The sequence below is a fragment of the Temnothorax curvispinosus genome, unplaced genomic scaffold, assembly GCF_003070985.1.
Source record: "Temnothorax curvispinosus isolate PA1 unplaced genomic scaffold, ASM307098v1 QBEX01008353.1, whole genome shotgun sequence".
NCBI classification, from domain to species: Eukaryota; Metazoa; Arthropoda; class Insecta; order Hymenoptera; family Formicidae; genus Temnothorax; species Temnothorax curvispinosus.
Window position 1 is genome coordinate 419003 of NW_020218133.1, and position 15076 is coordinate 434078.

A 15076-nucleotide genomic window follows, 5' to 3' on the forward strand; every position below is an offset into this window, starting at 1 on the left:
AATTTTTTATATAAAATAACGTAACTTTTTTGCTGCGCGCAGTTGCATACGCACGAAATCGTGGAAGTCTGTGCCAAGATTTTATATCAAGTGGAATTGCAAAGAAACACTTTAGAACAAATGTGGGGCTTCTCCGTCGAGGCGGAGCTCATAGAAAACTCCGATAGGCAGGACGAGCTCTGCTGCTACGTTAGTAGAGTGGAAGACAAGAGCGTCGCCATGCAAAACGGTAAGCACCCCTTATCTAGGACAACATCTAACTAAAATAAACGTCCCTCGAACGCAACGATTAGAAGTTTCGATCGTTACAAGGTCTTTTTTATTTCTCGTCATTTAACGATAATTTTTTCTTATTGTCTGCTTTTATTATAACACTGTTGATTCTTTGTACAATTGATTAACCTTATGTGGTAAAATTTCAAGGTAATGTACCAAATTAATTAAAAGGTTTCTTTAGTTTCTTTACTAATATTAGTAGAGCAAAGAGATGAACAAATTTTGAAATCAATCCAGATAAGTTTGTATTAAAGTTAATATGTCAAGTGACACCATGGGAATAAAAATGGTGTCGCGTTGTAAGGCGGATATTCCACCCCTCTTCTCCAGTCTCGATTTATCTTCTTGTGGATCTTATGTTAGAAAACGACTTGCGTTAAGGTTCGACCGTATTAATTTTTTTAGACCTGGTATCGACGCCAGGACGTGCAAGGACGCCATTGAAAAATCATCGATTTTCCGCGCCTCGTCGCTTGCTCGTTGAACAGAGTCTCGTGCTTACGGTTAAATGAAGCGCATATAATGCGTGTAAAAAAAGAAATATGTATATAATAAAAAAAAATATATATGTATATACATATATGTGCACACACCGGGGGTGGGACGATCTTAGGGCCGCAGGCGCGAACAAATCAGAATGACATTTAGCGCCGCCTTTCCGCAAATCGTGTCTAAATTTATCGGGCAGCTCGTTAAGCACGACCGAAGGGAGCGACTTATTATAGTTGCGAAAGATACCGAGCCGAACGGTTGATCGTAGACGCATCGCATACGCGAACAATCTCAGTCGAAATCTGAAAGTTACTTAAACGTTATAAAATGGTAATCGCGAAACGTTAGTTTTTACTCTGTCGCGTTATCAATTTTAAGTTTACGAGTATTAGTGAGAAAAATATTTGAACGATTAACTATAAAATATTCTTCACGTCAACGATGAAGATTGAGATTGCACAATTACAATTCCGCTAATCCCCGCAATCTTCCGTTGTCGGTCAACGACAAATACTTTATTGTCGACGAAAATTTTACTCTCTTGCAATTATTCTTTTCCGGCACAAATCCTCGTTAAAGAAGACGCATTTTTACGTGGGCGACTCTGCTTTCAGGAATCATTAAGGGCGACGAGATTATGGTAATCAACGGCGCCATCGTGAGCGACTTGGATATGATGTACTTGGAGAGCGTTCTGCAGGAGGAGGTGGGTCTCTGCATGATGATGCGATCCTCCAGGACGGAGCCACCGGATCTCACGGGCATTATGCGAGTCACCGATGACATAATCGACAGCCTGGTCTGCCCGCCGCCGCCCACCGACCCGCCAGTAATCAGCGAAGAAATGATTTCCGGTCTGATTGTACCGGCACCCGGATGGAGTAAGTCCTTTCGTCTTATATCTTCCAAGAAATTGTTGCATTAAGAACTGTTTCTATTACTCAAGATTATACCACTTCTGAAGATGGGCTCATTAAATTAATGAGGCACATAGGCCACAAAAGTAGATTACGAGAAAGAAAACACACGTTGCTCTTCAAATAGGATGCATCAAGACACGTGATTAATTTTTTCGTTGTTAGTCGAGACGCGATTTATACACCGATGAAATATAACATGAAACAGAAAAAGTATTAGGTTGCCTGTTCATTATTTTTGTAGCAAGCTTATTTCAAATTATACATTGTTTTTTTCCAATAGCAAATTATCATCACAAATAGTAATCACACGTTTAAGTACAACGAAATCACACGTAAAAATCATGTAGACAAAATTATAATTAATATGATTAGTATATGAACTTTTGTGCGTCATAGCACATCCTAACCATCGTAACGCGAATTTCACTTTGCTGATGCAGGCAAGGAGAACATTATGCAGGAATGTTCGTCGGCCGGTCACATGGATAACAAGCAGTCCTCGCGCACAAATTCCTTCGAAATCGAGAACCTCTTGAAAACTGCCGAACAAGTGACAGGGATCTGCCGTTCTCCAGGTGAGACCAGAAAGTCGAGTCCCACCGGAAGCGTCGTCAGTTCCCACTCGCAGGCACTCACACCGAGCCGGCAGCTTAGCGACGCTGAGAAGCTGAAGAAAGTGATTTTAGAACTGATTGAGACTGAACGGACTTACGTAAAGGTAATAACAATTAAATATTATAATTATTATAGATTTTATGATGGATAATTTATATACATATATATATGTATATATTGATATTAACAAATAGCAGCTTAATGGCAACTGCTACCTAATGGCGACCTAATGGATTTCTTCCTATTTGCGTTTGCAGAATTTAAATAATTTGCTGGAGAACTACTTGGAACCCCTTAAACGCGAGACCTTCCTGTCGAACGCGGAGATCAACGCGCTGTTTGGTAATATCCAGGAAATCGTCACGTTTCAACGACAGTTCCTGCAGAATCTCGATCACGCCATCGAGATGGAGGTCGATTTCAATAGCTTTGACCATCCGAGTCAATTTAAGGTGCGCATCGTTGATCCGAATCTAATTATGGGAGTCTAATTACGTAACTCACAGCTCGATTATTTTATCAATAGCCAACTGTGAGCCGATAAAAGAGAAAATAGTGATTTTATGAAATCACATTTTTAAAACAATTTACAATTTAAATATTTACATGTTTGATCAAGCTGATTTTTATAGCTTTCAAGTTGAAACTTAGAACTCGCTTCTCATGGCTGTTACAGGGAGTCCTGTTTTCCATTGGAAGTGCCTTCTTATATTACGTAAATCACTTCAAGCTATACAGCTCGTTTTGCGCGAGTCACTCGAAGGCTCAGAAAGTTTTACATCCAAGTAAGTTTCTTCTTGAAATCGTTTCTTTTTCGCGAGTGACGACCTTCGCTTCCTCGTTCACGTCAACACGTCTGATCCTTCGCGATCAATAATTCACTCGCCGAGAATAACTGTTCAACCTCAATCGTTACTCTTTATAAATGTATTGGTCCCGGAAAGTTCTCCAATTTATTATTCGTGCCAATCTTCCGCGAGTGAGGGACATTTTTGCGACCGCCAGAAACTGCGTCATTAAGAATTCAAAAAGATTGTTCGATCACTTTTTGTAGTGGCATCTATTATTTCGCGACATTTTACTTTATGTCTCTTGAAAATTTAATACGCTAATTAAAGCATCTGTCCGTTTGAATTTTCAATGTAACATCTTTACGTAGAAATGTTCCAGAATCTTAATTTCAATGACGCGCGAGCAGGACGAGTCTTTTTTTCCTTTCTTGCAAAATCGCATTTTTATATAATTACGACGGAACGAAGCAATCTCTCGATAATTATCAGAGATAATCGACAATTTCAGACGAGGGAAATCAAGCTTTACAAGAGTTCCTGCAAGCGAGAAATCCTCGGCAGCAACACTCGTCGACCTTAGAATCGTACTTGATAAAACCTATACAAAGAATACTCAAGTATCCGCTGCTGTTGCAGCAGCTTAGGAATCTCACCGATGAACGAAGCGAAGAACACCAACACTTAATCGGTAATTACCGCGACGCTGTGCGGCCGTAACGAACAGTTTAAGACGCTATTAGGGATTTAATCACAAACGTATACTTTGCAGAGGCGCTCAAAGGCATGGAGAAGGTGGCGGAGCATATAAACGAGATGCAGAGAATCCACGAAGAATACGGTGCTATTTTCGATCACCTGTTCAGGCAACACCAAAAATCCTGCAAACAGGTGAGTCGATCTCCAATTTTATCATTAGAGAAAGAAAACACGAGAAACACTATAATAATTTATTTAACATTAGTAAGACATACGTAATTTTCAGTCACTTTACATATTTAACGAATGACGTTTTATGTAAAGCTCTAAAACTTTTATATTATAATTCTTTTAAAGAATAGAAATTTTCTCTAGGCTCTTTTTACTGCTCTAATAATTACTGCTATATTTTAAACTTTGAATTTCTTTTATTCTTCTTATAATTTTAATATAATTTTACATAATTTTTCATTTAAATAAACAAAGTTTTACACATACACACAGAATAGTTTTAGAATCGTTGATTAACGCATTAATTTCTTCTCAGCCGATCGACTTAAGTCCAGGCGATCTTTTGTACTACGGCGGCGTCGAGTGGCTCAATATTTCCGACTTTCTCGGCAAGATAAAGAAGGGTCTCGAGCTCCACGCGATGTGCTTCGTATTTAAATCGGCCGTCGTGTTCCTGTGCAAGGAAAGATTGAGACAGAAAAAGAAGCTCATGGTCAGTGTCTAGATGACCCATTTCTCTATATCGATCCTTGCAACACTTCTGATACTCAAGAGGCCGTCGTGTCTATGTTTTTCCAGGGAGTTTCTACGAAGGCTAACTCAAGCGAGGTAGAAATTATCCGTTACCAGGTGCTGATCCCGGTGACGGAAGTCCAGGTCAGGGCCAGCTCCGCCAAGGATATGGAGTCCCACTTCTTGTGGGAATTGATTCATCTAAGAAGTCAATTACAAAGGAGGTCGGAGAAAGTATACGTACTCTCCAACAGGTATTTTCCTAAACTTCCTACCTTAATTGATTGATTACTGAACGGGCGGATCTAAATTAAAATAAATATAAATAAAAACAAACCAAAATAAATTCTCTAAAAAAACTAATTATCTCGATTTATTTTTATTAGTAAAATATAACATAATAAATTGTAACGCAGCTTGACCTGTGTCTGTGGCAATTAATCGCCGAGATTGCACTTGACTGCATACAATTACGCGGCTAACGTAGTTGTACTATCATTATTAATCAAACAGGAAAATTAAAAAAAATATTAAAAATAAATTGAAATTAAATTAAATATTTTGTTTAACCGGTTGTGCTAGGTCTTAATTAAGTTTCTATCATTTTGCAAACCAATATATATTCCGCTATATTGTTTTTTATAAAAAAATTTATATCTATATATACATCTTTTCTTTTTTTTAAGTATTTGCCGACAACGTTTATACATAGCTTCATAATACGTTTGTATATTTTGAGTCGAGACTGTTCGTTTATTTTTTAATATCATTTTTTATGTACAAATGATTAAACGAGTAAGGCGATCTCTTTATCTCACGTTGCCTCAAATTTCAGTACGACGGAATTCCGTAACGCGTTTCTGAAGACGATCCGGCAAATCATTCGTGAGTCGGTGAGAAACATGAGCATACCCTCGACGAAGAACATGAGCCAGGCGCCGATGTCGATGACGCCGCGAATGTCGACCGGCCATGTGGAAAAATTCAGCAAGCAACAGGTCGGCCAGACGCAGAACGGAAACGGCGTGACGGGCACGCTCTCGAAGAAGGCGATGAAGCAGCAGCTGCTGTCCAGTTCGCACAAGCGCAAATACAGCCAGTCGAAACAGCCGGTGGAGCACGAGAGCTCGGAGGATAAGGATCAGGAGGATGCGCCGGTCCCCCAGCAGCAAACGTTCCGCTCCAGAAGCAAGACCATAAGCGACACTTCCGGTAAGACGAAATTCCCGCTCACATAAAAGAGGTCTTAATTTTAGGCAAAATTTTTATACGTAGTGGTTCTGATATGTAAACTGGTCTTTAAAGATTTATATTAATAAATTGAAGAAATTTTTGATTTATTCAAATTTAATTTAAAAAATGTTGAAGAGATAATAAAAGCGCGAAACAGTGCAATGACTCGATTACAATGGACGTCATTATTGGCGAATTGCTCAACGCGCTATTAACCTGTTGCGCTTCAGGCGAGATGAAGGTTGAGATGGATTCGGGTACAAAGTCGGAAGGTGAGGAAGACTCGCAGGCTTTTTTAGGCGAGAAGAAGAATCTCGGTCGCACACCTAATCATCTGACGCTGAGCACCACGTCGACCATCTCGGCGGGGAGTACTGGCAGCCAGGCTAGGTTGATCCAGTCTTCCCATCAGCCTGAGAACTATCAACCTATTACCGTCAAGGAACTTGGTGAGTGTATTAGTCGTTGGGATTTATGCGTCTGCCGAAACTTACATCAAAACTACTTGATTATTTATTAATTAATTAAAATTGTGTTTTTCAAATTTACTTAATAACTAGTAAATTAAGACCTCTTTTAATCTCTTACTAATTAATTAATACTTCAATCATATTGGTTTTTCGAATTTTGTTTCAATTAATATTGATGGAAATTTTGCTTGGAAATTGGAAATTATTTTTAATAGTAGTAAATTAATAGTAGGAAGTATATATAGGACATTTGTATAAATAAATTAGATACATATTTTATCAGATATAATAAGATTTATTTTTTCGTTCTTATTTTTTTAATCCATGTTGTAAAACATTAATTTCTAAAATGTATTGCAACAGGTTCGCCGATCTGGAAGCCACGGGAGCTACCCTCTTTGGGGGAGGCCACCACATTGCCGCGCAAGGGTAAGTCGGCCGGCGAGTTCGCGGACATGAGCTCGAGCCACAGCGCCTCCCGAAAGTCTCTGATAGAAATCAACAATTGTGCTCAACAACCTAACTTTAATAATCACGTTTAAGTTGAATAATATCGAGGCTGACTCGCTAACGAGGTAATACCGTTAAGTTACCACCGCCATTAAACGCGACCACCACTACTACCATTATCATCACCACCGACATCACCTACCATCACCACGACCGAGCGTAATACACAGAGATAATTATCCGATTATTGCGAATAATCACGATAACGATACGCGAGGAACACGCATTCCGCCGCCCACGTGGAAATTCGCGAAGACTGCGCTTTCTCCCTTTGCTCTCTTCCTCATTTCGTCTTCCAGCAAGGAAATCCATATGTGCTTGCGCGCGTGCGACGCAGTCGACTGTACCATTTGTACGAGAGCAAGCGAGATGCTTGATCGAGCTTTCTCCTCGCCGATCAGGAGAATCTGATCGGATCCGATCAGATTATCTCCTCTTTCCTCCTTCGTCGCGTCTCTTGGCGGTCGACATATTCAAATAGTTAAAAAAGTAAAAAAAAAAGAATTAACGACGTAATATTAAAGTTAAGATAAAGAGTGTGTCATTAAATTAAGATAAGAATGCCAGACTTATGGTAAATAGTTTTGATTTTGACAATCGTAACGCGGACGATCCCCCGAAGTCGTAGAAGCGATGCCGAGCAGATCGCTGGCTCTGAAAACGAATAATTCAATGGCGAATAATAAATCGTTAATGAATAGCCGATCTAGTTCTTCGTGATCGAACAAAAGACTGGATCGGATTAATGGAGAATATGAATTCTAAGACGCTTACCCCTGCTCAGTGAATAGTTTAAGTTCGCTCGCTTCGTTCTACACATATCATTTCTCATTAGTTTCGGCTTCTCCCTTTTTATTGCTAATGTTATAAAAAATTGCGACTGCAACATTCAGTTTTAAATATGTTCATAAGAAATCCCTAAAAGTGTGCATTTGAAGTTAAATGAAGCATAAAGTTTTGGTATCCATTTTTATACTCGCAAAAATTGATTTACAAACATAAAGAAGTAAGTTCTTGCATATTGTTCGATAATTTATATATATATAAAATAAAGCACTTTGCATTCTGCAAAATCCTGTACATATTAAGTACATAAAGAAAAGGGAGAAACTCTAAGGTGAGATTAAATAAATCGAGATTGTTAGCGTGTCTGAGAGATCCTAGGATGGGTCAAACCGTCGCTTCTCGAATATATGTATCTCCGCTTAACAGCATCAGCCGGCATAATTTCAACGTCGCCGGCTTTACGAGACGCGATTCGGTTGTCTTTTCGAAAGTCGTCAGTGATCGAGGGCTCCGTCCCTCGATCCTGTTGGTCCCCCGTTTCCGCGTGGACGGCGGCGCGGATGATCCGGAGAGATAATCGACTCTGTAAATAATGTAATAATGATATTTGTCGTCATACCATGTCACTATGATTACGCGTTACCATGATCGTGATCGAGCGCTCGCGCGTAGGCGCGCTCGTTGCGTTGTTTCCCATCGTTACCAAGCTCCTACACACATCCCCCATTTTTTTATTATTATATGAAACCGTCGTGATGCGCGTCACGCCATTGACGATCGCCGGATGACGTGAGGACTGCGAGGGTAGCGAGAGAGAGAGACTTATGCGTTTAAAAAAAAAAAAAAGAATTTAAAAAAAAGAATAAAAAAGGAAGAAGAAACAAGAGATTGAAGAAGCGATTCGCGCGCATAGCGAGTAAGTCTTAGCGATTAAAGAGAAATCAATTAAGATATGTCGTATGTGTGTATATACATATACATATACGTATATATATGCATGTATATATACACGCATACAGAAAATATATGTATACATACTATATATATGGAATGTTATGTGAGAGAGAAAGAGAGAAAGGGTAGATTTGTGAATTGCATTGTAACGTCGTCCACGGTCCCCTCCCCCCCAAAAGAAATTAAAAAAAAAAACGTTCCGCCGCGTGTTAACCTGTTTTCAGGGTCGAGCATCCTCGCCAACATAGCAGACTTTATTTTTAACGTTACTTAAGATACAAAAGAGACCGACTGAACGAGTGAGAGAGTCGAAGGGTCTGTTTTCCACTGCTGAAAACTGGCGCTGGCTGCGCTAGTTCAGAGTTCATCTTTTTCCTTCCAATGTGGAGTAAGAAAGATGAACTCTGAACTAGTGTAGCCAGTTCAATAGAAATAAACAGACCTTATATGTGCGTATGACAGAGTAAGAGAGAAAGAAAGAGAGAGAAAGAGAAAAAGAGAGAGTGATGATCAGAGTGTTCGAGACCAAAGCTGCGAAGTGAGATGCGCCGACATAACGACGAGATGCATTAAAGGCCCGTGATTAGCATGCATGGATGTATGAGAGAAAAAGAGAGAAAGAGAGAGAGAGAGAAAGAGAATGAGAGAAAAAGAGAAAAGAGGCGCACACTCGTACTTTAAAACGTACATATTGAATTTTAGGGACGGCGAACGGTATCGGCACCGAAACCTTTCACGATAATCCGACACATATACCGCGTTGTTAATGGGTATTACGATAAATTAAGAATGGTATCGAGGGATTAATACGTGTAAATTAGACGACAGAAAGTATCCACATAGACGTATACCTACAACCAAAAAAAATATGTATAAATAAAAAAAATATATATACACATTCACACATACATAAATACATTTTCATACACGGCATGCAAGCGTTCAAGCACGATTGGTGGTGCGAGCTGGTGGTGTCCTCCAGAGAGAGAGAATATCTTCTCGAAACACTTTATGAAAATTATTCCGCGAATATTTTTCGCGAATATCTCAAGATATCCCGGCAATATTCCCTAAGAATGTCCTAAGAGGCTCGTGGGAGATTCGAGGAATATTTCTCAAAGGACGAGAGCGTTCGAAGGATATTCATCGAGACATTCCGAAGACATTCTGGAGGACATTCCGTCACCTCTCATCGCCACGCGCGCAACCCATGTGCATACTCGAGGGAATGCGGATGTTGCGCGCAACGACGTGACCGATCAGTCTTATCGGACGCGAAGGGAGACGTTCGCGAATTCGCGGCGATCGCGTTTCCTGAGTAGGACAATAAAGAGACGGATCGGACGACGCTTGAGGCGGCGCGGCGTCACGTCGCCGGTTTCTTCGAGGAAGTCTCCCGATTTTGGTATATCGTTCTTTTACCTTGTGATTCCAGCTGCGGAGTTAGCATCGATCGCTGTAAACCGATTAGCGGATTCGGAATCATATATATTGCGAGCTTAGATCTTCCTCGACGTCGGGCTGACGTTAGCGCGACGACGCCTCGGGTCACGCAGGTCTTGCTAAAACTGAGAATCGATGCCTCTATATATGCGAGTATCGGTGCTGATTGCGTCGTATCGCTTAATTATCGAAAGACTTTCTGCAGCGATACATTGCACATTAACAGGAATCAATCGTAGGTGCGACGGAATTATCCGTTTAGAGATCGTTAACGTCTTCGTTCAGCGCTCCGAATCGACGATCGTCTTCCAGTCGTGGACGAATAAAGGATTTAATTGCCAATCTCTCAATGGGATTTGATATAGTCATATCGAGTACATACACAACGCATACGCACATATTCATCACGTTGTCGTCCGTGACGATCTGCGATTCGGACGGATGCGTTTTTCGTCGCGATCTTCGTGTTTGAAAAGCGAAGCGTATAATATTTTGATATTATAATATTGTAATATTATGATATTACAGCGTTATAATAATAAAATGTTGTACAACGTTATATTATATACGTATAATATTATAAGTTTATACAGATGAACGAGAGGGATCGTGCCGTCAATGTTGCGCGCAACATCTGGAAAAGAAGAAAGAGACTTTGTTCTAAAAATCTGAAATCGATCGAAATCGCTGAGAATTCAATAACGTGACGAATTTTCTACGTTAATGCTTTTCGGAAAGAGACGATTGCGTCGATACGAAAGAGAAAAAAAAATGTACGTATTCGCGAAATCGCGTCAATTATTAGTATATTTCGAGGAGTGTAATTATACGAGTACTAATTATACCGGCCGGGATACTATTGTACAATTTGTACAGTGTGCATAGGATGGCGAGAAGACGGGAACGGGTGACGCGTTTGATCCTTTCCTTTTTCCTTCGTGGTGGACCGCGCGAACCGCGGAAATTTTATCCGTAACGTCTAATATTGACTAACGAATGTTTTATCGAATTGCTGTAATATTGCTTCCATCTCGAGCGCGTTACCACGCATCTGATGTGCGTGCTTTGACACAGATTTCTTACGATTTTACGAACCACCGCGGATACCTCTGCGACACGTACGTGCTTTTACGAAATTGCATTAAGCGGTAAAACTCGTCAGCTTGACTGCCCCAGTCACCTCCTACTATTGTAATGCGACTTTCTAAAAATTTTGTTGTTTTCGTGTTTTACATTACAATTGTTGGGTTTATAATGGTAACGTATATTTTTCCGATCGAATATGGTGCGTTGATTTTTATTATAAAAGTTCGAGCAGCATTAATTTTTAATAGGAATAATTAAATTCACGTTTTTACGGATTGCGTATGGATTTTATGCCATGTACATATACTTTGCTTATATTCCGCAAATTATCTTAAAGTCGTCAATACAGAACAAAAGATCGAAGCTGTTATTTTCATGGAAAGATAGAACAGGCAGTCAAGAACAATAGGAATCAATTTCGTCCTGCGAATTCTTTTGTGCTGAAAAGTCGATCGGACGCTCGCCAGATTTATCTTGAAGCGCTCGCGACAAGACAACCAAGAATGACAAAGGCTCTTTCTTTTTTTTTCTTCCGTTTGAAATCGAGTATGCCACTACGCACGGGTCCTGCCATCCTGCGCGACAGTAGTTCTCCGAAAGACAGAAATATCAGCGAGAATTGAACTGTAAAATCACGATACTCAAAAACGTGGATTTGTCTCGACGAAGAAATTTTCGTTGAGACACACGTCCTTCGGTGAAACATACCGGAGAATCTTTTTTCTTCTGTTTGTCGAAGAATATACGTGTCGGAAAAGTGTGACGAACGTGGTGCCAAAATTGTCGCATAGCAATAATTAGTAGGATTAATATCAGACTGACTTATATATAATAGTGTTCAAGCGCGGGGAGTTCGTCGAAAGGTGAAATCTCAATGGAAACTTATCGCTGGACTTATCGCGATTAATAATCGCATAACTTCGGCGATTGGTAACTGCTTTAATTGCTGACTAAAGAATTATGCCCAAAAAAAACTCACGTAGAAATTTCGGGAATTACTACAGACGCTCTCTAACACACATGAATAAACGGAAATTTATGCAGAAACTTAACGCATCGAAAGAAAGATAAAATATGAAACGTATCAATATACAGTCGGGTTGGATCTTTTCCGGTCTAATAATATAATTTGCGTGAATTATGTACATTTTTTCGCTTTAGCAAGAAGAAATAGTTTGCTGAAGCGAAGAAATCTACATAAATTCATATCGAATAATATTAGGCATAATATCCAGCCCAACCGTATATTAATACATATCCTATTTGCTTGATCGTTATCATAATCGATCATGATTTTCTTAATAAAAGATAACATTATTATATCTCGCATGACTTGAAGAATTTAACGCTGCGATTTGTACAGTTCGATTTTCCTGAGCGATTACTTACGATAAGCAACGAGTTCGTTAACTGCAATTTTTCCGAAATATAAAGTTATTAATTTTTGCTAGAATAATATTCTTGTATTTAACGCAAAGAAAATGTGCTTCGCAAGCAAACGGTGCTTTGTATAATTTAGACCGTAAGGAAAAATTGAGGCAGGCATTTTTAGTGACTTTAGAATTTTTTGGACTTATCCTAATCGCCGTTGCTCAGAAGCTCGTTGTGTCAATGAAAAGGATGGCAGGAACAAAGGATACGAACAGATACACGTCACGTAGACCAGCACACGTGGACACAATTCACGTGCGATCGCGCGGGACACGTATATATACACGAAACAGTTCACACAAAAAAATATATCTAAATAAGGCATCGGTTAAGATCTGACAGCGAAAAAAAAAATAATAAGATACCTACTTACTAATTACTATAGGCGAGAACACACGTGCAGATTTAAGGGAAAAAAAACTTAACGGAGGACCTTCTGTTGCTCGAATTATTGCATTGTCTACTATATATAAATTTTATTGTATAAATTCTGTCGAGAGAGGCGCGCCTCCGAGCGAGAGTCGATGTTTCTTTTTCTCCTCGACCCCCGTATCCTTCCTGCCGGAGGATCTACGAGGACATTCGAGAGAAAGAGGCTGAGGAAAGTGCGTGACACACCCGGGGAGTCGCTCACCCGCGCGGATAACGGCGTTTATATATTTAAGTTACTGTCGCGATATATCGAAAGGTACCGCTTTTCATAGACGACATTTGACGACGCTACAAAGATTTTCCGTCTAGACTTCCGTCGTGGAGAACAATCTCGTCCATCATAGATGGTCTGCGATAAAGTCGACTTATCCTTATCCCCCCGACGTGAGTATTATATTATATCTCTGATATAAAGTCCAGTCCGCAGCTGTGTAAACAATGTAGTACGATTACCTCTTGAGCATTCGAAGTACGGATGCTTTCTTCGTGTCTGCCATACGTTGAAGAGCGTGTCGTCGCGGTCACCTTATCGCGGCCACGTCTTCTAGCCGGAGTTAATCGAGCTTAAGATAGTGCGCCTCGTATATTTATCTTCCCACTTAAGAAATCTCGTGAAGAGTTTTGAAAACATGATACTATCAAAGGTTAACGTTCATTCAACCGCAGCTGAATTCTAAAGAAATGTACATTTTGTATAAGCTCCAAAAATCATTTGTTTCACGTTTACGTTCGCAGAATCGTGGAAGCTCCACGCGCGAATATTAAAGTAAGATGAGAAAAAGAATACTATATTACAATATTACAGTTCGCCAACGCTTAATTTTTTATAAATCTATCTTCCCAATCAACATAAAAAAAGATATAATAATATATCCCGCAAAGAAAACGAGTGATTAAATAATTATTTAAAAAGTTAGATACATTTGAGAAACTTTCGTAAATCGAAGCTAGAAATTTACTTGAGGTTGAGTACTTGATAAAAATGGCCTGAAAAGGGTTGAACGTATCACCATCCGATTGCTCGCGATTCCCGATGGATCTAACCCCACCATTTACGCACTTTCCTCGGCGATGAAGTCAGGTCGGAGAAAACAAAAATCGAACAGGGTCGAGACACTCTAGCTCGGAGACGTATCCCAATAGTTGGCCTAGTACCGAGTTTCATATTTTTCGCCCCCTCCCGGGTACGCAGTGGATCGTCGAACGATTGATCGTCTATTGTATGATTATTGACATTCTTCCAGAAATTTTATTGATAGATATATATAAACTTTATCGCTACCGTTGAACATAGTAATATTTGGGGGTATATACGATTAGGGCGATACCTTGGGTATTTATTGGGGACACCGAGAATACTATATTGAAAGAAAGAAAAGCAGAGAGAGAAAATAAAGAGAGATTAAAAGGATGAGAGAAGGGTCTGAAAGAGAAATGCGGGGTTGGTAGGATTATTACATATATAAAAATATAGAATATATAAGAGAGAGAAGGAGACGTTAGGGGCACAGTTAAGGGAAAGGACGGGGGCGGGTGATAACGAAACGAAGACGAGATAGCGTGTAACGATGTAACGAGTCTTTCCAGACGAGAACGAGAAGAGAAAGACGGAGATGTACACGGAGACGAGGAGTATCTCTTCCTTGCGTTGAACGTAAAGCGATAGTAAGCTGGGTGGCGAGAACCAAGGATGAGATTAAATGTTGCCGCAGCGTATGCGAGCGGAAATATATGGTACGCGCGCGAGAGAGTATAAAAAGAAACCCTTTACGTTTTCTCAACTCGTTACGTGAACGGTACGTTTAGCAATGGAATATATTATGATTACGATGATTGCTATATTCGTTGTTATTGTTCCTCGGTTGTATGCGGAGACGTTTAAGAGTGATCCATTTGTACAATCATTGAGTCATTAAAATATGATTATTCATTATGGAAACTCGGCCCCTTTTATTCCCTTTTTATTCCCCTTTTATTCCTACTATAGGCGATTTTTGGCGATCGTTTGGTATGGTTTGGTACATGTACCAAAGTTGCTATCCGTGGCTGCTATTGGTTCCGGTGCAGTTTGGTACCCTTCGGTTGCTTATACCAGAGTCACGCCAAAAATTGCCTTATATCGACGAATATGAAACGTAGCAGGAATAAATACTGCGAATTGATCCTACTTTGGAATTTCCTATCATATCGCATGAAA

At 39.8% G+C, this 15076-nt stretch overlaps 1 protein-coding gene across 12 annotated transcripts in view; it reads left to right on the forward strand.

Annotated features, from left to right (window-relative positions):
- The window catches only part of LOC112457825, a 45409-nt gene extending 30591 nt beyond the window's left edge, over positions 1-14818 (forward strand). For 11 of the 12 annotated variants that reach the window (XM_025021093.1, XM_025021098.1, XM_025021105.1 and 8 more), the window contains 12 exons: positions 43-229; positions 1383-1649; positions 2129-2406; positions 2561-2755; positions 2980-3088; positions 3603-3782; positions 3864-3982; positions 4338-4514; positions 4601-4788; positions 5370-5746; positions 5998-6216; positions 6601-14818. In XM_025021093.1, coding sequence (XP_024876861.1) covers positions 43-229; positions 1383-1649; positions 2129-2406; positions 2561-2755; positions 2980-3088; positions 3603-3782; positions 3864-3982; positions 4338-4514; positions 4601-4788; positions 5370-5746; positions 5998-6216; positions 6601-6779 — 2475 coding nt within the window. In that variant the 3' untranslated portion in view covers positions 6780-14818. The remainder of the gene's footprint in view (positions 1-42; positions 230-1382; positions 1650-2128; positions 2407-2560; positions 2756-2979; positions 3089-3602; positions 3783-3863; positions 3983-4337; positions 4515-4600; positions 4789-5369; positions 5747-5997; positions 6217-6600) is intronic. The other variant, XM_025021104.1, reaches the window with a different exon arrangement.
- Positions 14819-15076: the final 258 nt, after the last annotated feature.